The sequence below is a fragment of the Acanthaster planci genome, linkage group LG04 (genome assembly GCF_054643075.1).
Source record: "Acanthaster planci isolate LZ-2023a linkage group LG04, COTS_SCS, whole genome shotgun sequence".
NCBI classification, from domain to species: Eukaryota; Metazoa; Echinodermata; class Asteroidea; order Valvatida; family Acanthasteridae; genus Acanthaster; species Acanthaster planci.
The window spans coordinates 20402693-20430145 of NC_141780.1; the positions used below are offsets into that span (position 1 = coordinate 20402693).

General features: G+C 42.8%; 2 protein-coding genes across 4 annotated transcripts; one reads left to right on the forward strand and one right to left on the reverse strand.

The window, feature by feature from the left end:
* The first annotated feature begins 1379 nt into the window (after positions 1-1379).
* Positions 1380-15055, forward strand: LOC110986920 (uncharacterized). Of its 2 annotated transcripts, none has more exons than XM_022249244.2 (10): positions 1380-1719; positions 7611-7747; positions 8067-8154; positions 8509-9071; positions 9542-9731; positions 10075-10290; positions 10876-11048; positions 11490-11686; positions 12406-12603; positions 12935-15055. In XM_022249244.2, exons 1-10 carry the CDS (start codon positions 1670-1672, stop codon positions 13511-13513), a joined length of 2391 nt encoding a protein of 796 aa, XP_022104936.2. In that variant the 5' UTR covers positions 1380-1669; the 3' UTR covers positions 13514-15055. The 2 variants fall into 2 exon arrangements, with proteins under 2 accessions (XP_022104936.2, XP_022104938.2); XM_022249246.2 differs by having other exon boundaries at positions 1381-1719; positions 7607-7747.
* dnajc2 (DnaJ heat shock protein family (Hsp40) member C2) lies at positions 14935-27395 on the reverse strand. 2 transcript variants are annotated; one of them, XM_022249248.2, is made up of 16 exons: positions 27212-27395; positions 25190-25383; positions 24562-24637; positions 24001-24108; positions 23388-23532; positions 23053-23133; positions 22204-22361; positions 21183-21373; positions 20969-21049; positions 19965-20053; positions 19428-19497; positions 18063-18244; positions 17480-17580; positions 17062-17172; positions 16132-16313; positions 14935-15687 (listed from the first exon to the last, which is right to left on the reverse strand). In XM_022249248.2, the coding sequence occupies exons 1-16, from the start codon at positions 27282-27284 to the stop codon at positions 15628-15630; spliced, it is 1902 nt and encodes a 633-aa protein (XP_022104940.1). In that variant the 5' UTR covers positions 27285-27395; the 3' UTR covers positions 14935-15627. The 2 variants fall into 2 exon arrangements, with proteins under 2 accessions (XP_022104940.1, XP_022104939.1); XM_022249247.2 differs by having other exon boundaries at positions 16132-16316.
* Between the last annotated feature and the right edge of the window lie 58 nt (positions 27396-27453).

Sequence of the window (27453 nt, forward strand, 5' to 3'; positions counted from 1 at the left end):
GCTCAATCGCTGACCTCGATGAGGCCGCTCATGTTTGTGCAGTCAGATGCCTGGCACTTGACGGTTACTACTTTCTTGATTTTTTTCTCGATGAATAATTGCTCAGTAATCAAAACAACTAACAGTTTTAAACCGTAGATATTTGGTGCAAGTGAAATAAGCTTTGGGCTTTTGCAGTTGCTGTAGGGGTACAACATATACCTTGAGTTGAACTTCCTTGGCAATGGAAACATTTCTGCTGGAAGCAAATCAGTGGCGTAGCTGGGGAGCTGGAGGCACGCCCCCCCCCAATTCCCGGTGGCCCCCCGGGTGCCCCCCCCCCAAAAAAAACGGATGAATGAATATTGAACAAGGCCAACGAAAACTTTCCCCCAAAAAACACACTACTGAAAGCTGGTGCCCCCCATAAGATGCTGGTGCCCTTTGTGACCCCCCCTAGTAAAATCGTAGCTACGCCACTGGAGCAAATCACAAGTTACGTATAGCTTGCACCAATGCACGAACTACATGCAGAAATGGCAGCTTGGTAGGATGACGTCACGACCCCCAACCAATCAATCGAGCTATAGGATGAAATTACTTTTTCTTGCGTTTAGCCCTAGGCTGAACGATTTTGCCGCGTGGATCGTCCGTGACAAATTCGGTGATCGCGGTCAGTGTAAACGGATAATCCCATAATGTTTGAATTATTCCTTTCAACCGCAGACCGTTATCCGGATTATCTCTTCTAAGTCGGCTTATAAAAGCAGTGATGTTGGTTGACATGAAATCTGAAAGTGATGGCTTTTGATATTTCCCGTCCCTAGCAAAGATGGCTCTTGTTAGCATTATAGATTATACGGGCATCGGTTTATTCGAGAGTTTATACGTTGGGTGGTGACGTATTACATTTGGCAGTTTGGCACACCCATGTCTGTTTTTTTATGTAGCTTTCTAAATGTCGCATCTTTGAAGAGTGGCTATGGAAGTGGGCGTCAAACTTGTCTGAACCATTGCTAAACACATCTCTCTTATGTATTGTATTGTTTTATTTTTCTAGGCAACGGATTACTGGCCAATGAATAGCAAAAGTAATTCTCTACTTCTCGGATGCCTGGGCAAAGCAAAGAAAAAGGCAATTCAATCTGTATTTGAAAAACAAAACGCAGCCTCCGTAAGTTTTGATGGATTAGGCCTAGCTATATGAAAAACATCTCATTGGTAGAAAAAAAACATTATTTGCACACCATTCATCGGCCGAATGAATCTTCGTTTTTTTCTTTCTTTTTGGATTTGGTGTGTTTATCCAACGCTCCAACAAGCTCGACACCTTTTTAGGGGAGTACAGACCAGTTACTATTGACACAGTGGCTGGGTGTCACCTGGCCCGGTCATGAAGGTTGCCGGCAATGCACTTCACGTTGCCATCACTACGAAATGACTACGGGCGCCACAAACACCCACATCTATACCGAGGAAACACTTGGTTGTGCGGCGTGGGTTGCCGTGTGCCATGGACCTCATGTATATAATGATGTTAAATTGTCAAGTTAACTACTTCGAGAGCAACTCTGTCACTCCACAGTTTCAAGTGGCATGACTGCAGACCTCTTTTCGACATGTGAGAAAATAGGACTGCCAATGAATCGCAACTTGGAGAGAAGTAAGAGATGCTCTGAAATGTTGATGTATGACACTGCTTAGTGACTCAAGTGGTCGCTTTCTGCCAGAAAAACTGAGGTAAGATTTGACATGTTTAAGGCTTCACGGTAATCAAATTTCATCTGAAATTATTATGTCATAGTTGGTAGAAATTAAAAAATAAATTCAATTTCATTTCTTAAGTGGACAAAACATTAATTCGCATCTGGAAAACTATTTTAAAACGTCTCAGTGGCGTAATGGGGGGGGCACGTGCCTCCAACCTATGTCCACGCCCCTGAATCCCCCCTTTGAAAGTTAGAAATGCACACAACGTATGTGCAAACGTTAATCTGCCCTTCTGTGAGCACCCCCCCCGAAAACAAAAACAGCGTGCACTCAGGTGACTTTCAGAAATTCCAACCCCTATTGCGCTGCTGACATGTTTTTGTTCGTTACAAGCAAGACAAAAAAAGTTAAAGCATGCATGATACACAGTACTAGAATCTGAATATTCGAAATCCCCAGAGCTCACCTGCAGAAACATCTTACAATAATTCTCCTGACTGGAAAGGTTTTGTTGTACATTCTGAATTAAAACGAATGTTGGTAAGGGCAGACCCAGAGCCATTTTTGCCGGGGGGAACAGACTTTGGGGGTGGGGTAACATTTGGAATGATTTTAATGTAACTTTTATAGCCTTTCTTAGGAGTGAGGCTATGCTTGTTACTCAGTTTTGGAAAAAAAAGAAACGACGTCGCCTTTCGCTTGTTATTTTGGGAGCTCCTTTTGGTGGGGAGGGGCCCCATCGATCCAACCCCAAATCCGCCCTTGATGTTGGGTGTAAGGCAGAGATGGCGCAAGTCAGCAAATTTTGGCGTTTGTGGTTGTTGAAGAAATTCCTTGCCCTTTGGGAAAAAAAGGAAAAAAGGAAGTGTTGCCACTCGAACTTGTTGCTGATCAACATCACAGTATATGGCACTTTTGTGAGGTTATTTTTCCAGACCCCAAAAACTTATAGTTTGCCATTTTTATGTTATCGATAAATGTCGCCGATGGTTGTGTCCGATGAAATAACCTCTCACAAGAGGTACAGATGTAACTGGCCTCCCTCCTTTGTAAGAGGTATCTCCTCTGTGTGTGTTATTGGGGTCTTTAGCAGCGAAGCAAGTTCGTAGCAAGGACAAAAATTCTGCATCTATCTTTTTCTCTTTTGTAACATAACATGTGGAACGTGTGCCCGATGAAATTAGTAATCAAGGAAAAAATGGTCATGTGATCGGCAACTTTTTTTATCCAGTGTCATGGTTTGTTCCTATCTTCCATCATTTCTAATGGTTCGTTATATCTGACTAAATCGTGCAAGTGAAAGGTAACGGGGAAGGATGTGGCGGACCAGCAAGTTGTGCGGCCATTTCTACGCCAGTAGGCCTATATAAGCGTGGAAGTAATGCTCTGAAGTTGTTACAAAGTCCTCAAGTTGTTCTGCCTTACCTCTCTCGTTTTCACCGTTCCATATTCGTATATGCCAATGTAAGTTGATCTACTTGAAGTTTCCGTTCAAGCAAACGAATTCACCATTCATAGGCGAGTTCTCTTTGACCATTTTTCAATACCTCCTGTTTAATCAAGGGCAGCGATATGTTTACTAAAAGTCTAATCATTCTGGAATCGCGCTATCAATAGATTAACCAAATACACGGGAATTTGGCCGATAATAGTCCGAGCAGATGTTGCCTCGGTTGTACCCATGAACGAAGCTGTTTTATATCTGGGTCCTGGCCTAATTCCGTAAGTTACAAGCAATAACGTTGGCAGGGAAACACAGCCTGAACAGGAGTAAACAAAGTTCCCTTAAATCTTGATGCTGACCTGAACCTTAAAATAACAATAATACTAAAATTCAGGTCACGAATCGGTGGTATTTTATGAAATCAACACGGCCGACGGTCTCGTAGGAGCTGAGCAGGGCTGGGCTTACTAGCCCCAGTATAAGGCTGATCTGAATCATTTCCCGCTTTTAAGCGAAAAACCTAATAATTTGCAAGAAACGATTCAAGGTACAAAATGACTCCAACAATTACTTTCATATTTTCTACTGTTTGGTGTAAATACACCCCCATTATAAGGGGTCTCCTTTAAAAAAAAGTGACCATTTCCAGACGAAAGTTTATTGTACTCCAGGGATGCCTTGTGTTCCCTTAATTTTCCATTGAGAATAGACCATTACAACGTAAAGAGAAGATAAATCGGTAAACTAACAAAACGGTCATGTGATGCAAAATAAAGACGTTTGCGTTGTTTTTGATGAAACTAAATCATTCTATAATTTCTGAGCTTTATTTCGAGACAATGTTTCAGCGGGGTCAGCATGTATGTATCTTATGTTATAGGAGACACTTACAGTTCGTTAAACATAGTTTCCAACTATTTTCTGATCCCGATTATATAAAGGATGGACAAGAACACTGTCGTTACCAATACCTTCGTTTCTGGGGGGGGGGTGCATGTTAATGGTAAATACATTTTTCTGTGTCTATTGAACCCAGTATCATTCCATGACATTAGCCTGTTTCCTCAGAAGGTTTATTAGAAAAGAGGTTTGTCGATAAATATCCGGTTTTTCTTCAATATAACAGTGTACAAGGCGACGATGTCCCAGTTTTTCTACCCCGCGGTGTAATGTTCGGCATTCGGTCCGTTGGATTCGGAACTTATAGCTATCTCGAGGCACTGCAGGCTTGTCATCGTCACGGTAGCGCACCGTACATGCCGCTCACGGGTCAAATACACGCCCTACGTACTCTCGCAGGCATTACATCGCTCGTCACACCGTCCCTGGGTGTCATGATTAATGTGCATAATTCATGTGATTATTTAAACATCACGGCAGACTTACCTCCTAGGACGACATGTCTGGCGGCTCTTTGGACGAAAGTTTAAAATGTTTACACCGAGCGCTTGCATTTATTTATGACTGATCGTAAATCGCGTAACGATTTTCCAAGTGTTACAATCACAGCTGTATTGACCTTTATTCGTCGGACTTTGAGGAATATAGGCCAGTTAGTTTTGACAGTAAAATAAAGCTCTTGGCCTCACCAAAGCCCCTGGACTCCCTCCGGAGCCAGAAATTATCTTAAAAGTATCCTGAGACTGACATCTTAGTTGGGAACTGTTTGTGAGAAATCTTTAAATACGTGGCCTATTTCGAACATGCTCAAATGCGTACCAAGGGAGCAAAACTGACGAAGTTGTGGCACAGTAACCTACTTTAAAAAAAAAATAACATTAAAAATATTCGCCATGCTCAGCATTTTTTTGTGAATCATCAAAAAATGCATGCTTAGGATCGGTGTTCTTTCCACTTGACCTTACTATTACTTCACTTTATTGTAACGTACAAGTTAAAATGTGTGATTCACAATTACGTAAATAGCACGGTTGTGGATAGGCCGACTTAACCTCAGCGCCCGATCAACCATAGTCGGCAAGGTATAGCCAATGTGTCCAGAGGCCTGCGAAAATTAGTGGCCTCTCATAAAAGATACAAGGCCGACCATAAACTAATAATCAATCAACAAACCAATCAGTCAGTCAGTCAGTCAGTCAATCAATCAATCAATCAATCGATCGATCAATCAATCTAATGCAAGCAGAATGCCGTAAGGCACGCGTTTTTTGGTCTTTTAGCATTTCTCTTTGCATATTTCATTTAGGGAAAACTTAACTCGTACCAAGTAGTAGATACAATTTGCATGACTTCGCATCCAAATTAAATGTGAGGCTCCATCTGGTGCTGGTAGTTCCGGGGCGGGAGCACAGGGCCTACTGAACGTGAAGTTCACGTGGCCCTGAATTTCTTCTCCCGTTGGACCGTTAATCCAACTAATTTACACCATGGAGGATGTTCACACCAATATGTCGCCCAGGAGATCATCTGATGTAGAATTATAGAATTTTGGAACTCACTGAAATGAGTTACTTATACTGAATGAAAAGGAATGCAACGTATGGATGGTACCCCCTGAGTGACGCTTATGTAAATGTTGCTGCACTGACAAACAGCAAGCACCTGGCCTTGGCACGACGAAATCTTTTAAGAAAGCAGCTATTTCCCTCTAATGACTCGAAGGAGGTTAAGAGGACACGCCGTAAAGAGGGAATTTGGTCTCGAGCTCAAAGGTGGGCCGAAACCCCGCCGAGAGACGACTGAGAGAGACCTTCGCTTTCCAAAGCAACGGCTACATGCATTGCGCGGCATGCCCAAGGATTTATCCACTATGAAGACGGGGCGAGGGTTCCCCTCGTTTTCTCTGTTTTCGCCGAATGACGCAATCTACATTCAGCATTCGCATCTTGGCATGAACAGAAACAAAATTCAAGTTCGTTATAGTTGATCTCTGAAGACAAATGACACTGCGTTTGACTTGGATGCCTGTATATACACCGGTATTTATTTGAACAGAGAAAATAAGTTTTCCTCAGAGGTGCTCTTTAAACCGCAGACAAAGTTATCTGGCAGAATTCATGTGGTTCCCTTCGCGGGGGCCTGAACCAGGCCGCAACTACGGCTAAAAGGCAAGCCAGCGACTTCAGACGCCTTTCCACTTCGCGTACATGCGTTTCACTTTCACAAACACACCCAGTCACGTACGTTGCGTTCGGCCGTCAAAATCGTTCCGGTAGCGATTCTGACGGACTCTCAACTCTTGGAGCAAGCGTTGAGGTGCATAAGGAGAGGCGCCTTAGGACTACTGCGCTTTATCTCGGAACGGATAAAAAATTATGGATAGCTGACGGCTATGACGTATTAAAAATCAAATAACTTTTGTGGTACAAACAAATCGCTCGTATTTGGGTACGAAATTCCAAAGCAGGACAGTTTACAGACACCACATGAATACAACGACCAGATGGCGTCCACTTACTTCAACTTGAATGGCTTGATATGCGAGCAATTTTTCATCTCAAAGCTAATATTTGTCGTCATGTCAACTTGATTGAATTCCCCTCATCGAGGCCAGCAAGGTGTTTCTTGATTGAAGGAAATGGATTGCTTTGACGCAATTTGAGGGTGTGATCGTCAATATGGCCAGTTTGCCAGTTTCTGACCTAGGCCTACAAGGCACTGGTAAAGAGGCCTACCGGGATATCTGGCCGAGGCCATGCCTGCAGGTTCAGGCGAAGTTATACAGAGAATTTGCACGAGGAATATAATATTGTTCGCTTTTTACGCGTCCTGATCACACCTTTGAATGTTAGCAGGGGGGCAAAATTGAGCATCCCCCCTCCTTTGCGCCATATTAACTAATCAGAAATGTTGTTGTTATGAAGGCCCCATCTTTACTTCTGATGTGCGTATCGAATGATCCATCACCGCTTACAGGTAGCTAGCCAGTGGCGTATCTACGTGGGGAATGGGAGTGGGGACCAGGGGGCACGTGCCCCCCAGAAGTCCATGCTCCATCCCCCCGATTTTGAAACCCCGAAATGGAACAAATTACAATTCATAGTTCATTTGCACTCCTAGGTCCCCAAATTCTCATCCCAGTTAACCTTTTAACCAATCATTCAACTATTGTTCCAGTTTCATGAAAATGGCAGTATAACCTGAACAGTTTTGAATGAAAATACACTGACATAAATACAGTTTACTTCTCTCCAAATATTATCGCCCTAACCCATGCATGTTTTTCATAATTTATAATGTAAAATAAGCTCGAAGGCTGATGTGCATCAACTTTGGAAAATTCATAGCTTTTACTTGTCACAGACCATGACTCAAGCAACAAGCATGACCCCAGAAACTTTACAATGTCATTTAGAATTTATTTTTGGCATGCCGTATCCAGAGCCAAAATATCTTGCAGCCATTCTGTGGTTGACTTTTTGCAGGCACCACCTGTCGTGAAATTGCCCCCAAAATAGCAAGGGCAAGATCTGGGCTTGACTGCGCAATAAATATTCTCACTTTCTGTGCCAGATAGTAACACCATGGCTCACATCTACGAGAGGGTCGTTCAGCTCATATCCCAAGACCCAACGACGAGACTGGAACGGGACATCGAGTCGCTGATCCCGTGGTTCCAGAACATGAGCGGGCTTTTTAAGTCCCAGAAGACAGGTAGGAATCGAACATCTGTAGCGAGTCAGGGCATATTATTTTGTATTTGCAGTGTGTGTGCATTGGGGAGGGGATTTTTATTTAGGGGATGGTTTTTAGTTGTTCTTGTTTGTAAACGATTTGTCATACATTGTTTCCTTATGCATCGAGCAGGTGATGTAGCCGTTTACAAACACACAGTTTTTCTGTTACAGTTTAAAGAATGTTTGCATATTGTAGCGAAACTTGACGTGATCGCACAGTGCCAGTGCGATAATTATGCGATAATGACCTTGATGTACCGTTTGAACCATGTATTTTTTTACGCATTTATACTTAGATGTGGTCAAGGACATCGTGCGAAACTGTGAATTTCGATCCGTTCCGACAGACAACATCATCATAAAGCAAGGAGACAAGGGCGATTGGTATGTTCCAAAACAATCAGTCAATTTGAAACAAAGAAGTAAACTTTCAACAAGAAACCTTAATTGCATGGGGCCTCTTTTTGCTGCCAATTGAATTAACCAAAACGAATCCGTATATTTTCTAAAATTAGATACTTTTGCGTTGTTGTGTTGATTTTAACAGGCTAGCGTGGTCTGCCTGGCATGCATCAGTTTAATTTTGCAGCATTGACCAAAATGTCTGACAACGGTATTTATATGTTTTTTGGTTGACCTGATCTTTGCATGTGGTTCTTTTATTCATCGTGTAAAAACAGTTTTGCTCTTCGGTATTACCCACACTGGTGGCTTGTTTTTCTACCATTTTTATCACAGTTTCTACATCATTCTGAGTGGTTCCGTGTCTATCTACATTAACCAAACCTTGGAGGAGCAAGGCAACATTCAGAACCCGAATGACTTAGCAAAGGCCAAGAGGAAGGCCAAAACTCGCGGGAATCGGAGCCGATCCAACAGCATCAAACCCAAGCCCGGCGTGCGCGGCCGGAGCAAAAGCCTCCACAAGCCCAGCATCGCCCTGCGGTCCTCCTCACCCCAGACGCGGTCCAAAGGTCCAGAGAAGCAGGACAGTGAAATCGGAGAGGGTCCGTCGTCACCAGGCGAATTGAAAAATGGCAGCAACGCAGGAGCGAGCGACGGTGGGCTTAGGCCACCGGGCGGGAACAAGGCGCAGCGTAACGGTTCCACGAGGGAATCACGGTCGCATACCTGGGTGTCGACGTCGACATACTCGGCGAGGGAGGCAAGCTTCTTCCAGAAGAAAGAGCATGAAGAAGATCAACTGGAGTCCAGCTCTTCAAGCGACGAAGAGATGATGAAAACGGATTCGAGTGGAAAGTTAGACAGGACAATATTCGGAGTGCACATCAGGGAACTCGGTAGGCTTGGAAGTTTTTCGTCGAAACAGTAATTAGCAGATCTCAAAGATAAATTGGTAGTGCGAAGAAAACATAGAAGTGTTAAAATGCAAGATCGTAAACCTGGCACCATTGTAAACAAATAATTTGAAGAGAACTTCTCCAAGGTGTTGCGCTTATGGTAATTCATTGCTAAAAAATCTGTCTTGTAATAAAAGGTATGAAATTCAAAGAAAAAGATCAGTGATCGGAAAAAACAAAGCCGAATACGACGAAGCAAATGTACACCAAAATATGGAAACATTTTGTTTTTTCTTTTCATTTTATTTCACTTACATTTGATAGCAAGAGTGTATCTCGTTTTTTTTTTAATCAAGACAAGGGTGCACTTTTCGTAAGAAAAAGCACAGTTTCTTTTATACTTGTTAGCAAAGATCTTTCCTGCAGGGACTTTGATTCGTGACTTGTTTCACTTTCACATAATAACGAAGGTCCAGGCAAAAGTTTCGGTGAGTTAGCTCTGGTCCAGACCAACCTAATCCGGAGCGCATCAGTCATTGCGGACCAGCCTACGGGGTTGATCGTGGTGGACCGGGACCTATACAACCGGTCCCTCAAGGCGGTTCAGCAGCAGGAATTCGCGGGAAAGAAGAAATTCGTCAACACCTTCCCGCTTTTCAGGTAAAAAAAAAAAAAAAAAAAGGTGTCCAATGGTTACAGGGTTCGGGACTCTTGATCAGGGAGTCATGCAACTTCTCTCCTCCCAGAAGTACCATGGAGAACAGCTGGGAATAACCTGCTATGGACTAGCATCCGGTTTACAAAAATAGAAATATTCTGAGTCGTTTCAGGTTTCTTGGATCGGAAATAAACGCACGTCTAATGGGTCACTTCGCTAGCGTCAGACTTCACTAACAAAAATTAAAGGCGTTCGAGCATTGGGTTTCCACCTTGGCCCATCAAAAGAATATAACGAATGTTTACGATTCACTTTGTCCTTAATTTTCATTCCCTCTTCCCTCAGTCACTGGACACCGAGGCAGAGAAATGTCATGGCCATGAGCCTGACAAGAGTCCGGTACCAGTTCGGCAACAGCATCGTGAGACAAGGGGATAAAGTCAGGGGACTCATCTTCATCACTTCCGGGAGGGCGGTGTTCTCCATAGACCCTGTCCAACACATCGAGCAATATCCGAATATGTGCAGTCAGGAGGATATCAGATATGCAAAAGAAGTCAGGTATATACGGCATTGAGCAGAAGCACCCCCTTATGGGTTGAAAAGAGCCATGTTGGTCGAGAGTGTTCATTTTACTGGTAGCGAGTCGCCCGTAACGCGTGCATTTCATAGTCGCTTGCGAACCAGCGAAGTGCAGTTTCGACCAAAGGAGCCTTCGTTGCTAGGAAAATTGCGACCTCTCGTGGTCCTGTTCGGGGCTAATGGGCCTACAAGCAAAGCATGGTTATGGGAATTGTCTAACAAAGCCCCCAACAACAACCATTGAGACACCTTAGAGGATATCAAACGTCTGTCCATGTCGTTAATTCATCAACTTTCATATTCTTTGCAAAGCTTTGAATACAATACTGTCAAGTATCGATACGGTAAACGTCGACACGAAAATTGAAGATGCTTTTAATGTCAAAAAAAAATAAAAAGTACACGAAAATTTGACACGGAGAATTCGAAAAGGAGCAACTAAAGCCATGATTTTTCGTGAATAATTTTGGTTGTGAATCATACATTTTGTAACATGGATAGTGTCCTTTCTCTTTGGTGTATTTTTGTTAAAGAATGATTAATACAACAGTTTTTTTTCCAAAGGTTGGGAAAGAGAAGTCGGACCTCTTTCCCCGGCTCGTGCGACTACTGGTTGTCGGACCTGAGGAGACCAGGCCCCAACAATCCTCGACGCAGGGACGGCTACGCAGCGGCGGAGAAAGAGGCCAACAAGAAATCGGTGCCGCTGTGCGCTATCGGCCAAAACGATTACATAGGTCTGTTTCCTTGCGCGACTCGGATGGTTGACGATCTTGAAGAACTTTATTTGAAACTGCTTTTCCCCCTTGTTCATCAACTTATGAGTAACATCTGTGATTTGTAACTTTAATAGGCAATCGAGTTTACAGCCAAAAATAATGTGCAACGAAAGTCGGGAAGTCGTTTTTACTTCCGTTGGCTTCAACGTAAGATAATCAAATTAAACCGTTGTTTTGAGATTTCTTGAATTACATTGGCCTTAATTATTTCAGAAATACAGTATTTCAAACACCTGCAATTATTCAGTCCCAACATGATTAAAAATGGTCGCATAACCATTAGAAAGAACGTTTTCTGCTCAACGAAAAACATGTCACTAGGCCTAAATGGCTACTTTCCTTGCATTCTGGTGAACCCAGTAGGAACAAAATAATTATGTCCACCTGTTGCCTCCGTAGGTGATATCTCTGTTTTACTGCACCTGCCAACATACGTCGCCACGGCAACCTGCTTGGAGCCTTTGGAGGCGCTGGAGCTAGATCTGAACAACTTTGAGCGCCAGGTCTTCAAGAAGAGCCACTCGACTTACGTGACCATGCGGGAGATTGCGGAGCTGAGACTGTGGGCGAGAGTAGATAGATTACACGAGGAACAGGTATGCCTAAGCCTGCTTGGTAATCCTAGCTTTGTCGGTACTCCTGGTCGTTAGATATTAGGAATTCAGAGCACTTACGAAAAGACATGATATAGTTTCATGAGAAAATATATCAGCAGCTGTCTCTCTCTTAGGTTATTTTTTTTATTTAGGGCCTAGTATTCTATTTTTCCCCCAAGAATCAAAACTTAAACGGTTTAAAATTGAGAGGAGGCGCCCGACAAATTGGGTACCGGTACATAAATATTTCATTGTTAGATTAATTACAAAGGTAGATAAACAGGGAATAAATCCTATCCCACATAGAGATAAGTAGGCCTACATCATATTAAAAAACAAGTCAAAAGGTCTACTTGAAACTGGAGAGAAAACAAATTACTCTAGTGGTGCATTACCACTTTACTAAAAACTGTCACGAAAATCCTACAGGACCGCGGCTGGAAATCTATAGAAAACAGACAAAACGTAGACTGTATACCTATACCTGCCTATTAATCTCTACGATAATGTGCTTTAGTATTCTTCACTAAAATGGCATTCAACTAAATAGTAAAAAAAAAACTCGGCAAAAAGAAGACGTCAGAGTTTTGTAACATTACAAAACTTGAGAGGTGTTTTTATCGGAAAGATTGTGCCCTTGATCAGAGCCTTATAACCTCCTCATGCAACATCATCTACGACCACGCAGTCACGTAAAATATACCATGTTATTTGCCAAGGTCTACGATCCTGTCTTCGAGACCATGCTGGGTAAACTTCAGGAGCTGAACACCTCGCCGGCCATGAAGGCGGCCTTGAGGAGGAAACAGGCCGAGGAGGAGGACCTGATGGTGTCCCTCTTCACTCCCAGCTGGCACGTCTACCGGGAGAAGCAGCGACTGTTCCTCAGGAGACGCCGGAGGGAGAAGCGACTGCAGGTAGGCCCGCTTGGGTTACAAAACCCGGTGCTTTCTGACCCGTCCTCAGTTTGTTGCATGCGTTTGCTGGGTGAACTAAGTCACGTGGAAGTCCCCAGATGATGCTCTGAAAATCAACTCTGCAGAATAGTTAGGCTTTTCTTATGAAGCCCGAGATGAAAAATGAAAGGCTAATGGTAATGCGAAGCGTCTTTGCCATTCACAAATTCAACATGAGTTACTTGGTCGTTGTGCAAGTTTAGGAAATATCATGGTTAAAATGGCAGAAATACGGCAATACATTTATTAAAGGTAGTTTTGAAATCAAACAACTGATATCGTTACCCAACAGGAAATGAGGATGCAGCAGATGGCCCACGCAGCCAGTCTCGGTATGCAGCTAAAATTACAGGGCATGAGCACGCTCTCCGAACTCAAAACCGACGAGTCTAACCCGCAGTCTCATCGCTCACACGAGGATGCCTTGCCCGCCAGCTTGCGCGACAACGCCATCCCGTCCTACTCCCTGCAGCCCAAGGCTGTCACGCCGCAGGGCCGGCAGCGTAGCATGAGCGATCGCTACGACCATTACTACCTGCCCTCCTACTCGGGAGACGCCCCGACCCGGGCGCCGTTGATCACCACCGACAGCTTGCCACTGATGAACGGACTGAAAGACAGCAACGACGCCAATGGTAAAGGTGACGGTGAAGGTGAAAACGGTGACAGTGGCAGAGGGTCCCATGTCATCTGGAGCGATGACGTGAAAAGGCCCCGCTTCAAGTCCTGGAACGGACCGGTACGGCAGGACTCAGACGAAAACCACACCCTCCCCAAACTGACGGAGGAGAAATCTCCAAACGGTCAACAAAGACTAAGACCTCAACAGGCTAACAGTCTGTTACCTCTTGGAATAGGAACAACCCAATAACTGAGGTTTCAAGTAAAGATTTAAAGAAGTTGCTTTTCCGCACTTGACCGACAACCAGAAGACGTGTGATGCTGAACCAAAAAGGCCTAAATAGGCCTAGGCTTTACCTGAGAGACCCAACAAGTAACCTGAAAATGTACTACAGGATGAAATAATCGAATAGAATTCTGTTTTGCGATCGCAAAAAATATGGTGCTTCTGCTGTAGTCATGCAGATGACTAAAATAAACTGGAACTTAGTAGTTTATTATAAGCTGTTTAATATCTCAGTTAATTAATGGCACAACGACTTGATCTCTCATAGAAATTGCTTAAGAAACAGCGCAATATAGTCCTCATTACTGATGGTACATTTTAGCAAAATTTGGGATCTGACTATTCAAAGGACTTTTCCAAATTTGAACCACGGGTCCCCACAAGAAAAACGTGTCTCCTGCTCAGGACTATGAATCTTGTGTCCTACAAAGTTCAATGTCCCTGTTGACAACAAAAGCAGTTTACGAAGTAATGCATCTACCTGTTTCAAGACTGTAAATTTACGGATGTCTGGCTTCCTGACCAGCAATGCTAGACCTAAAGACGTATTTGGGCTCATCCAATACCACTAACAGTGCCTAATACAATGTGCTTCAACTAGGAACGAGGCATAAGAAATCTGAAATAAAAGGAAACTAAATTTGCAAGCATTTGTATCCAACAAAGAAAGTGACTGAAGTGGAATTCTGAGCCTTCGGCATCTAACTTTATACAAACCAACTGGCAATCGACTGAGAAAGTCAACCGGTTTCTCGTTAAGGTTGATAAAAACTTGAATGCTCAATATTTAACATGTCACTGTACGCACTGTGTAATTTGGGTTCAGTTTTTAACACATTCAAACGCCCCCCTTTTTGACAGGCATTTGTTTTTGGTCTTTAGTTGTGCACAAAAAAATATATTGAGAAACATTTTGTGGGTTTTGCATTGTTTTTGAAGATCTGATTAATTCAGGAAAACCGAAAACATCTTGTAAATAAAAAAAAGATTCAGATTATGTCTCAAAAAGAAATCAGGGAATCATTCATAATTAGTCAAAAGCACACAAATAACCTGTACATCTTTATTTAAATTTATTGTTTACCTGTATGGAATTTTAATGAGAAAATTTAAGTAAGTATGCCAAGTAAACTTCCATTCTTTCAAAAAGAATATCCCAAAATGACAATATTTTTTAAATCTATCTTTTCAGCAAGCAGTGTTATGATCCAAACATTGTATATTTTCTGAGGCCTAAAAAGCCTATTAACAGGCTTTTCTTACTACTTAATAAAATGCCAAATAGCTCTGTACTCTGAGACCACACTTAGGGACTTAACTTCACTGTTGGCTTCACTGTATACTTGTGAAACAAGACCTTTAATAACGAAACACAGAAAACAAGATTTCTCCATGGATTCACTTGTTTTTTAATCAGGCTCAGAGCTAGACAGAGCAGAACTATTTAAACAGACATTCAAAAAAGGGCCTTGTGAAATAAAGGGTTTTCTGGTTTACCAGGCACAATATTCTTCTAAAAAGGAAGATGATTTGTTCTAGTAGTTGATGGTGGAACTAAAATTCCATGTGTACTGGTGCAGAAATGTGACTCTGAAAATTGCCAAATGCCCGGTGTAAAAATAATACCAGACTGGAGTACGTATCTCTATAGCTCAGCGCAGGATCTGGATGCATGCTGCAAACTAACTCACGGGTGGGATAACAAGGCCATAAAGATTGAATTGCAAAAATACCCCAAAACTATATCACTTACCAAGAGGGAACTTAGAAAAAAATCTCAGTCGTCTCAGTTGCCTGATTTATAGTGGGAGACATTTACTGCTTTTGGATCAAAGCTTCAATTTCACAAAACTTTCTTTTCCCCCAGATCAGGGACCGAGCCAGTTGACAGCCGGATTGTTACGGAGTGACAGCCGAGCTCTTTTGGGGTTAAAGTATGCACCGTTATTTCTGCCATGGTTAGTACTGCATTTCTGCTCCGACGCAGCACCATGACGCCGAGCCCTCGTGATCCACCTCGAGAGAGAGACACCTTGGTGGACGCTGCTCCACAGTGTCAGATGCAGCCTGCTGAGTTCTCACTTCTTGGCCACGGCTGCCTGTGCTGCTTTCTTTGCTTTCACCATTTCCACCAGCTCCTGAAAGGCAGAAGTGAAACCAATTCACGAGTGTTCTGTTACGACCAACGAATGAAAGTTAACTTTCAGACTATTCCCGCTTATAGTGTTAGTTTCAAGGAATTGACTGAATTTGTACTTTTTGTTAAACCACTTTTCCAGCATTCAGTGGCTAAACTATTTGACTTCTGTGCTGCTTTGATGTCACCATTGATAATGCTCAATTTACAATCCAGGTAGAGATGGGAGAATAATTTTCAAATGCAACATACAGAACCTAACAGCATCTGCACTTGAGAAAAAAAAATGCGATTAAGGTAGGGCTCACAACAAAAATAGCACACAGGTGTCCTGCAAACTTAGACTCTCCGACATTTTCACCCTGAAGGGTTGACGCGCCACAGTGCCCGGGTGTTCGCTGAGTAATGAGTAAGATGGATGGACCCAGTACATTTCCTCTGGTACCTTGTATCTGAGCATGCATTCCTTCTTGCTGCGTCCAGGCACCGCCTCTGCGATGCGGTCCCATCTCTCCTTGGTGTTGGCGGGGTACGTCTTCAGCGCTTGCTCCAGCCTCTTCTGCTCGTCGGTGCTCCATGGCTTTGGACCTTCCGCTGTCTCAGGAGACTTCTTCTCCTCCACAGCGTCTGCTTAAAGAACAAAAGAAACTGACAACAGTGAGATTCGAACCCACGGCCCCTTGTTTACAGTGCCAGAGCTCTACCGACTAAGCCACTCGGCCCTTTGTTTGCAGTTTTCCTCCATGGGATATGATGAATGAACGACAACGGATGACAGTGCTCTACCGCCTGAGTTTATATCTGGCCCTATTGTTGATGTTTCACTTCCAAGCTGTCCAAGAGTAAATAAAGCAATTTGACAAGAGGAGGATTTGAACCTCTGACCACAAGTTTACAGTGGCGGTGATTTACTGATCTTTCAAGTCCTGTGCTTTGTTGCTCACTATGGGGATTATGAGCATACATGGCAAACTGACTAAAGTGGAATTCGAACCTCTGACACCTAGATTACAGTGCCAGTGCTCTGCCAATTAAGCAGCCCAATGTTTGTGGTTCCCCTCAACCCAAAAGACAGGTATCTAAAATCCATTCTGCTTATTAGGTAAACCATAAATTTAAAGAAAAGTTAAAGAAAAAAAAATGTAGAAACAATTTAATGAATTTTGGCAATTTTAAAGTACCTGTTTACTGCACGAGAATTCATCATTAGCCCAGACCTTCCCACATCCATTAAAATCCATTAGGCTATTTGGAGGACTTCTGGACAGATGCCACAGCTCACTGTTACTTCACTTGATTCCCCTTTAAGATCGAGGTATCCTACAGAATTCTCGAGGACGCAGGAACCCAGAAACAGCTTTGTGGACAAACTTACCGGTGTCGAGCCGTTCCGATGGGGCCGACAAATCCTGCTTCTTGGCTTTGCTCTTGGTCTGCTCAAACTTGTCAAAGGCTCTCTTGTTGACTTCCTCTTTCTGTGCGCTATCTGTTGGGACCAAATAAAACGTGCATTCAATAAAATCATTTCAATTCCTTTTATTGGTATTCATCAGTCATAAAACCCTTCAAATAAAAAAAAAGGACATTTTAGTATTAAGTGACCAGGTTATTTTTGTGTCCTTAAACTTTTTCAATAAATTTGACAGCAGAAACTGTCTATATCTATTTTGTCAATTAGAATAAAGGATAGATTTCTGCTTTTCATCTTAAACTTTATTCATTTTGATGATTAAAATTGATGAGCATGTCCCACAATTCAAACAGCCAATCAACTATGGACAAAAGGAACTCACCCAGTTTTTGTAGGTTCTTGGTTTTGTTAATGACATCTTTTGCCGTCTTCTTGTGTTCGGAAGTGGAATGCTGGTTGATAAAGTTGGCAATTACTTCGTATCTGTATCAACACAAGTGATGACAAATCTTACAACCGTTCCCCGATTAGAAGCAGAAAACATTAATGGTAAATAGCTGAAAATACATACTACACATATTTATTATTATGTGAATAAAATACATAACTGTGACCTTCGCAGTAGCCTTGAATCAACTCGATGACGGCTTCTTCACCCACCATTAAGGACAACACACTACTTTTCACATTTTGGTCTGTTGATTTTACCCATCTTCGCTGCAGTTAAATGGCCCAACCAACATCGAGAGACACTGTGATCACTGGTGCGTGAAATGAAGGAAACACCTGGTAAACCTTTTCCCCACAAATCAGGTAAAAACTGGAGAGTTGATCCGTTTTTGGAGCACAAAGTTTCAGAGTAACTTATTGGTGCATTTTCATTCACTTTCTGTGTAATTCTGGCGGCCGGCAGGAACGTTGGCAATTCGCAAGACAAGGTTGAACTTTGGGTGACCACCTCTGACCTTGACACGGTGCCGGCAGGGAACAACTTGACGGCCTTGACCAGCAGCTGGATCTCCTCCTCACTCCAGTTCTTCCCCGCCCCTCCCGAGCCCCCACCCCCTCCTTTGCCGGACTGGGCCTCTTGCAGCTTCCTCAGGTCCTCTTGTCTCTCTCTCTCCATCTCGGCGTGCATGTCGGACACCTTTCGGGGGGAAACCATACGTAGTTACTGAATCAGGGAAACATCCAAAATCAAACTGGGGATTCAAGGAGGGGAACTCTACAAGTTTCACAGGTTTATGATTTGAATCGGTTTCCTGATGACAGACAGAGTGTGCTGTCCGAAAGTCGAGCTATCGCACTAGTCTTTATGGAAACCCGCTCACTGCACAAAGATAATGGTACTAATGCAAACATGACCTTCTTTCACAGGTTTCCAAACCACACTTGGTCAAATGCCCCCCCCCCGGTCTCTACCCAAGATACACAAGAAATTGAGAAAGCAACATCAAACACTTTCAAGTTCCCCTACAACAGAAAAAAAAAAGAAACAACACTAGTTAAATGGTGTTCAGCTGAGTTTTTAAACAATGTTAGGTAGATAAGCCTTCAAAATGTGTTCAATTTTTCAACCCCCTCCCTAAAAAATTAAATAAGACAGAAAAAGACAAATGGAAGGTTAACCACTACCTGCCGGGAGGATTTCTCTTGAGCGGGATGTGATGGTGGGACCTTTTCAAGATTTTCGTTTTTCAAAATTCTTCAAAAATTCACGTGTTCATTTACTGGACGTTTACACCCACACAAACGACTCTCTGGTGGCTACTCTATTCTGTCAGGCAACCTTCACTGACGCCCGAAAGAGAGCCCAGAATTGTGTGGTGTTGCATAATTTCCTTTGTTCCGGTGAATGCCAGTAGCGTCTTTTCACACCCAGCTGGATAAGTGAGCAGCGGCACTGTGTCACTCATCAATGGGGCCCTGGAGCACTTTTGTCTGCAGTGCTAATCCGTGGGCGCGCTAGGTCCAAAACAGTGGTATACTGTTACAAAACAGTGCTGGATTACCTTCAAAAACTGGAAGGCGAAAAATGATGGAAATTCCCAGCAACAGGTCCTTTGTTCCGAGTACAGTCTTTTGTTACACAGACCAGCTCTTTTGTCCGAAACCGGGCAGCCAGCTCTGCGTATAAACACACAGTGCCCGAAACCGGGCTCCCCGGCAGGAAGTGGTTAAGGAAAAAAAAACCAGGGGTAATCTATGGCCCAACAATGTCTTGCATCATTAATTTATCATGGCACCTTTGTATGGTTCCAAGACTTCTAAGTTTGCCGAATGAAGGTGAAATGGCTCTAAAGTACAAGACGTCTTGTGATTTGCTTTACCTGTTTGGAGAAGATTTCGGCGGCAGCTGTTTGGTCTGCCTTGGAAAGGGATTCGTTTAGAGTCTGCAGGCTGAAAACAAAACAACAAAGAAAATAGTGAATAGTAATGAGGATGACAAATTGTTTATAAACTCGTGTTGCGGTCAGGTAGATTGGACGAGAGGAAAGATCTATGCAGAAATGAAGCACTGATATTGCAAAAATATTGGCAAATTAACCGTGCCTGACCTTAATTCTAAAACTCTCACATCCTTGGGGGTGGGGTTAAACTGCAAAGCAAAATGAAACAAACAGGGGGAGAACGAAGAGATCCGTGAAAATCTCTCAGGAAATTAGGGACGATTGGTCGGATTGGGAAAGATCACGCCAGCTACTGGTACTTTATAATGGAACCTCAGCACCCAAGTACAATGCGCGGAAATTGGCTTGCACCGTGGGAATTTGACAGCATTTGAGAAGGCGTAAAGGTAACAATGCCAATAACAGGGTGTCCATTTTCTTAAGAATATTTTGAGAGTGTAAATAAGGGTTCCTTACTTGACTGCCGACAGTCTATCACACAGCATCTCTACGTCCGCCATGTGTTTGACTCTGTCTGCTTCAGAATCTGTAAAGTAATTGTCTTTCTGACAACCGAGCAAAGACACAAAGGACAAGGCCTTGGTGACGTAAAGTTTGCTGTTGACATATTCTGAGAAATACCCACAGATCTAGGGCTGAGTCGATTCGAATAATTCACTATTTGAATATTCGACCTTCAATTTGATTGATTATCCGAATATTCGGTCATACCGATCTGCAGATTGTTGATGAACAAACCATACACAAAATCAGTTGCACACAATCAGTGTGATAGCTTCTTACATCTAGGCCACGAATCAGCAAGATTTAAGAGATGAACAATACTTCTTGCCCTGCTGAAAATTTCTATTCCTTTCAAATTGTTTACGTTTTGAATCGTTGTAAGATTTCTGTCACTTTCATTTGACTCTGCTTGAAACAAGCCTCCAGTGTGCAAGTTTTCTCATTTATAACAAAAGAAAGTTTTCCCTTCCTTTTCATGACTTTTGCATTTGAATATTCAAATTCGGAAAATAATATTCTGACATTCGACAATAAATCGAATATTCGGTTATTTGGCAGAGCCCTACATCGATCTCAGGAAACAACAACGTGAGTTCATAAAGCAGCGCTCTCTCATGGCCTGTTTTTATTCTCAACATTTTCTCAGAGTCTCCTGTGCACCTACATTAATGCCTTGACAGACAGTACACTCACAATCTTTCACAGAAATTACTTTCTAGGGTTCTGTGAAAACATCAACACCAAAACTCTCACACATGAAAGTTAAGTTTGAACTATTTGGTGGCACTCCTATTTACAGCATTCTGAGGAGACTACCTTCTCAGCGGATGAAAATTTTGAAATTTGGAAAATATAATAAAATGTCTCTATGCTGGGTACTGAAGAAATGTTAGCCTTCTTCCAATGTCTTTGGCAACCAAAGTGTTTAGTCTGTGCCAAGTAACGGCTGTCCTTACCTTGCATATATCCCTGAGCATTTTACGCTCTTTCTTGAGGACTTTCTTGGCAGCGTCTCTCTCCTTCTTGGCTGCCTGGGCCTGCGTTGCAAAGACAAATCAGGGCACGTCACGACCAGCTCACTGCTCACTTTGTCTAAATTTACCAGTATCTGCTCAGGTTGTTGATAAAGTGACGAGAGAGGTACGCTAAAGGAAATGATGGGTTCCGCACCTTGGCCTTGGCTTCTTCTTCCTCTTTCTCCTTGGCCAGTCGCTCCGCCTCCAGTGCCTCCCGTCTCTCTCGCTCCTTCTCCATCTGGGCAGCCTTGGCGGCCTCCTGCTTGGCTTTCTTCTCTGCTGCTTTCTTCTCTTTCTCCTCTTCCTTGAAGCGTTTGATCCTGGGGTCGCAGGCGTAGGCATTATCTGCAAGGTGCGACGAGGGAAAAAAAAGGCACCCGATGAACCTTCACAAAGGCATCCATTTACTCAGTGAACTGCTTTGCCCATTATGTTGTAGAACTTGGCATTTTGCAATTTGACAAATCTAATAGTCATACTTTAAACTGTTGCAATGTTTGACAGCAGTGTGACTCTCCAGACTAACATAAATATTCCCTAGATATTAACTTTATTTTTGAAAAGCATAACTTTGACCTTAAACATCAAAGCACGGAATATAATTAGATACTAGAAATTGGGTCTGATGAGCTCAATCGATTGAGAATGATCATTTTTCAGACTAATTAAGCTTAGGCATGAATTTCGACCACTCACAAAAAAGCCCTGCCGCTCAACACTGGAAAGTTGTACTAAAGCATCAGCACAGATGCGAGGACACAAAATCTAGCTGCTATGCTCTGTAAAAATATCAACTTTTACAGAATATCTAATCTAGTCGGCCTAGTTCTCAAGTACATATGCTTGTGTGTGAAATACACAGCCTACTTGTGTACTGTTAAATATTCGGACAAAGGTGACCTTCTGTCCATGGTCACAGGGCAAACAAAATGCTGCCTTTTATCTGAATTTATATCGGACAGCATCAGAAAGTTATAGCAGAAATTGGAAATAGTCTACACGTGTGGAGAGGCCATATTTGGCTGAGGGTTGAAGCCACTTCCTATAGATATGCATCCTACTCCTAGCCACAGCCAGTTAATTTGGCACACTGCCCCCGAGGGACTTATGCAGTGTGTGGACAACGATCAGTTCAGAATCTCTGCCCATGAATGACAACAGCAGGCCCCACCCACCAACAAGCTGTCGCATCCTCGTGGTTTCCTCCTTCTTTCTGCTCTGCCTGGATGTCTTGTTCTGCCTCTCGATCCATCGTCTCTCCTCCCGGTTCTCGCCTTTCTCCTTCTCTTCCTCGTCCAGGTAGGAGAATTCCCTCCAGGAGTCAAAATCGTACCTGTCAAGGCACAAGACGTAAGTGCACAAAAGGTGCAATTAATGATTAAGCACCTTTGAGCAATGTTGTCCCAGAATATATGCACAGATGACGAATGGTGTATTCGATTTTACGATCAGCAGGACAGGGCTGAATTATACAAAAGGCCATGAAAAGTTGGAGGGCCTGAAAATATAATGGTGTGGCATAATTAGCCAACATCTTTTTTTCCCCCAACTATTTAGTAAAGTACATCTGAGAATCAACGTGACATGTGAGGCTCAAGCGCTTACCAGTGCTATGAAAGTTGTGTTTGTACTAGCACTAGTACCTGGGGCCTATGGAACTCTAGTACTTGGGGGCCTATGGAGCACTGGTATCGATGGCCTACACAGTACTGATACCTGGGGCCTATGGAGCTCTAGTACCTGGGGCCTACGAAGCACTGGTACCGATGGCCTACACAGTACTGTTACCTGGGGCCTATGGAGCTCTAGTACCTGGGGCCTACGGAGCACTGTTACCTACGGCTTACACAGTACTAGTACCTGGGGCCTATGAAGCACTGGTATCTGGGACCTACAGAGCACTAGTACCTGGGGCCTCCAGAGTACTTAACCCAGCCCAGTAGTAAGGACCAGGTCTTGGCTCATATTCAAAACCATTTTCAACTGTTCACCATTATTTCTGGCAAGTTCTCAGAAGCACTCACCAAAAATGGTAGAATTTATTGACTTCTTCAAGCGTGGAGTTTGCATCTCCTAGCTGTGGCACTCTCTTCTTTTTGGACCACCTGCAGGACGGCAGAAACAAAGTAAAAAATAAAAACAAACTGAATCAATGAGGTTTTCAATAAATATGCCAGTTGCAAAACTCAAGGGGAAGGATTTAGGGGAAAAAATAAATAAACCAAAACAAAGCATAATCTTGAATCAGCTTTGATATTGTCACACCTAGAATTACACAATCAGATGTACAGGAAACAAATGGAAATCTGAAGGGAAAATGGACAGCGTTTTCCAGATTTGGAGCTTCAAAATTACCTACCTTGCATTTCTTTCAAAGACCTTACTGAACTCCTTAAAGAAGTTTTCACGTGAGTTGTTGTTGAGAGGAGGGACGCTGTCATCAAAATTAGGATCGACGCTGTCGTATGACCTTCTCTTCGTTCTGTTTCCAAGAATTTCATATGCTGATATTGAATAAAGAAAACCAAAAATAAACAGATCTTTTAATATTTTTTCTAGATGGGTCCAAAAGCCCAAGGAATTTAAGGAATTTTTTTCCTGTGGCTGTTTTGTTTACAAATCAAAATTTTATCCGGCATGGAAACCTCTGGCTACCTTTAAGGTTCTGCCTCTACATACCTCCAGGCCTGCTGTTTAGTCAGGAATTCACCGCATACAAACAAATCCAAACCTAATTTTGATTTTACTGGAGAAGGGATGTAACTGGTGAACCAGTAAGTTGAGGAACAATAAGGTTTGTGGAAAGTATGAATAAAAACTTTTGTAAGAGGTGACCAGAATGATGCTGGATAGAAAAGTGTTTTGAAACAGCAAGAGAACGGATAAGGCAGAAGGAGAGGAGTTGTTGCCGAATGGCGAGGGGAACGGAAAAGAACGCGGCAAACAAGATTAAAAAGAGTTGTTACTCTCACCTCTAGTAATGCAAGTAAAGTAGTCGTCATCTCCTGATTGTCTGGGCTTGGTCACTCCATCTTTGGGTTTCCTCTTGTCAGGATGATGCTTCAGGACCATCCGTTTATCTGTCGTGGCAGATGAAATGCGATAATCTTAGACACTGGCATATTTTCATGATATCACCGCCGGACGCTTGAACTATCAGGCTTCCTGAATGTGTCAAGCTGTGAGTGACGACGTTGTCCAGCCCTTGCTGGGCCTATGAGGCCAAGGTCACTCTTTGAAGCAGCTTTTCGTGAGGTCTTTCCACTTGTAAAGCTGCCCAGTGAAGTCTTCTCATAGGCACCCCTTGGTTCATTTTGGCTCAACTTGAAAAGTCAGCGGTGTCCAAATTACTTGGCTATGGCTTGAAACTGCACATGACTCTATGGTAAGTGGCTACAGACACTATTACAGACTTATGCATAAGTTCAAGTCACAGCCAAGTAAACTAGGATACGGCCTAACTCTTACGTCACTCAGTAGAGTGACAGAGGTAAACCGTTTGGGCGGGTCAGGGTTTTAGTGAAACTACTTACAAGCTCTTTTGATGTCGTCGGCTGTAGCCTCATGTCTGACTTTGGACAATCCCAGGACTGCATAGTGGTCTTGATTCTGTTGATTATGCAAATTGTGTTACAATAGCTAAAAATGACAAAGTGGCAAAGACGGAACTTTTTTTTACACTGCCATCATGACCTTACATCCTTCTAATTTTCCATCATTCTGAAACTTTTAATACATTGACCACTGAATTCTTCTTCTTGGACAAAGTTTTTAATCATATCATCAAGTCATCAATTCAATCACGAACCGATTACAGGGCATGCTTGAGTGATTCAAATGAACTGCAGCAACAACCCCTGGTTTGACTCATGATAACTTGTGGTAACACCTGTGATTGACTTATGATCGCTTATTACTTGACTTGTGGTTGACTTTTCACTGACATGTAATTGGCTTATGATTGCTGGTGATTAAACTTGTGACTGACTTATGGTTGCTTGAGAATAAACTGTATATGCTTTATGGTTGACTTCTAATTGACTTACACTGGACTGGTGATGTATTTATGACTCGTTTGGAATAGAATTATAATCGATCAGTCATTGGCATTACAGTTTCGCTTAGACAGGCAGTTGTGAAATGAGGCTGAGAGTACCAGACCTTCCATTCTTTAGGGTCAAGGGTCAGCAACATCGAGTCGTCCTCGTCATACTCCAAGTCATCATCAGAACTATCAGAGGAGGAGTCAGACCTGAGAGAGCCAGAGGTGTGGGAGAGGTTGTGGTGATGGTGGCGTCTGTGAAGATGGGCTTCGAACCACCGTCCAACTGGCTCAACTCTGACGGTAACTGCACCTACAGGAGACAAGTGAAGAAATATACTTCAGAACTATCGGACGAGCTGTTCCCACCACACAGTAGAGCCTTATGGTGCTCACACCTTATGCTTCTGATTATCTTTGTAGTATTTGTAACGGAGGAAGCATTATCTGAACATGACTTACTTTCCCTTGCAGTACGGTAGTTTGCAAGCCATTGGAAATTTATTTATTTATTTTTAATATTTATTTATTTATTTTTAATATTTATTTGTTGTTTACTTTGTGTTTATTCGGGCCTATGATTCCTTCCTATAGTGATACCATTACTCTAGCTTTCTTCCCATCCCTTTAACCACCCTTTTGGGCCCTCACAACTCCACTCTTCAACTTTGACTACTGTTTCCTTTGATCTTTGCCTTCTCTGGTCTCCCCAGTATTTATCCCTTGTGGTTTATCCCCCTTGCCTCCATTCTTTGTTCCCACACCCATGTTCCATATACATGTGCTGTTCATCCTTTTGCCTTTCCCTCCTTCCCTCTCTATTGCCCCCACCCCCTTCCTTTTGTGTTTCTCTATGGAGTCCTGTTTGTCGGTACATGCATACCCCAATTTTCTTCAGCCCTGTACTGGTGTTTTAAGACTTTGCCAAGTTTAGGATATGTGTTAATTTTTATTATTTTTAGGGCTAGTTGTATAATTTATTTATTTGTACATAATTTAATTCAGAGATTTTATCTGTTTCTCATTAATGCCTGTAAGTGGCAGGTAACCACTGTTGGTCATCAGAAATAAATAAATAAATAAATAACATTGCCCCCAAAAGTCAAGTTTAGCATGGAAAGCATTGAAGCATTTACTAAGAAAACACAGAATCTTTCAGATCATCAGTCTAATGGGGTTTGTGCACAGGGTGTCAAGTGATGTCCATGAATGGAAGTCCTTCAGAAGTGAGTAAACAAAAGCTTAGGCTGGTTTATAAAACTGTAACTGAAAATATTTCCAAATTATCAAGCAAAAACATTGTTGAAGTTAACAACAGAACCAATTAGAACAGGGAACAATATACCTACAAAGAATTTCTAAGAGGTCCGCATCAAAGAAATAGGAAATCTGAAGACAAGTCCACTTAAAAGTGACAACATACTAGGCCTACCAATGTTACCGACATGTTAAAAAAAAATACACACATACATGTGTTATGCCCTAACTACAGCATCAGTCCCAACTATAGTTGGGCCCGTCCCAACTAGAGTGCTAAAGTGGCCCAACTATAGCACAGAGGTCCAATGTGCACGTGCCCAGCATGTGCCAAATTCATGTCATGTCATACATGAAGTGCCATATTTTAGATGAATTATGTCAAGTGTGAGATGCATAAACTTGGATAAGGTTGTGAAATTTTCTACAGAAATTGGTCAACAACTGGGCCGGCCCAACTGCAGCACTGCAGTTGGGACTGTCCCAACTACATCCTGTAGTTGGGACAGATGCTTTGGGTGTATTCTCCAAACAAGTGAGTAGGTCTACACTACAGGAAAACTTTCACAAGGACATGAAGATTGAAGTTATCCAACAGGATCAGACATCTGAACTCACAAGTTGGCCCATTCCCGCCAAACTCCTCCTCCACTCCCTAATGTCCCCCGCCCACTCTCATCATGAATAATCTGATCAACATTTCTGTCATGTCAGTGCAAAAGCAGTAGGTACATGCATGTACCACCGACCTGCCGACTGTACTGCGCCACAAAACTCAGAACCGTTCACTGGAGCAGTACTAGACTGCGCACCGGCACCACTAATCGCGAAATCGCTGAGCAAGCAAGGCTTGTAACCGCAATTAATGGTTCCCGTTCACTTACCTGACAAAGTACCAAACACCTTTGTTTTAACACCATTGGGTGCACATGGGGGCATGGAAGTTACACCTGTCATTTTTACAGTTTGCGCACTTTATTTGTGACATTAATCATTTAATGTAACAAAGTGATGAGCCCACGGAGCTCTGCGTAACTGGCACCCCATGCGTTATCTAGCGCCCTCTGTTGAAATGTTCTCGATTTTCTGAGCAGTCTTGTTCCCAGACCCAATTAATTTCTCTAAC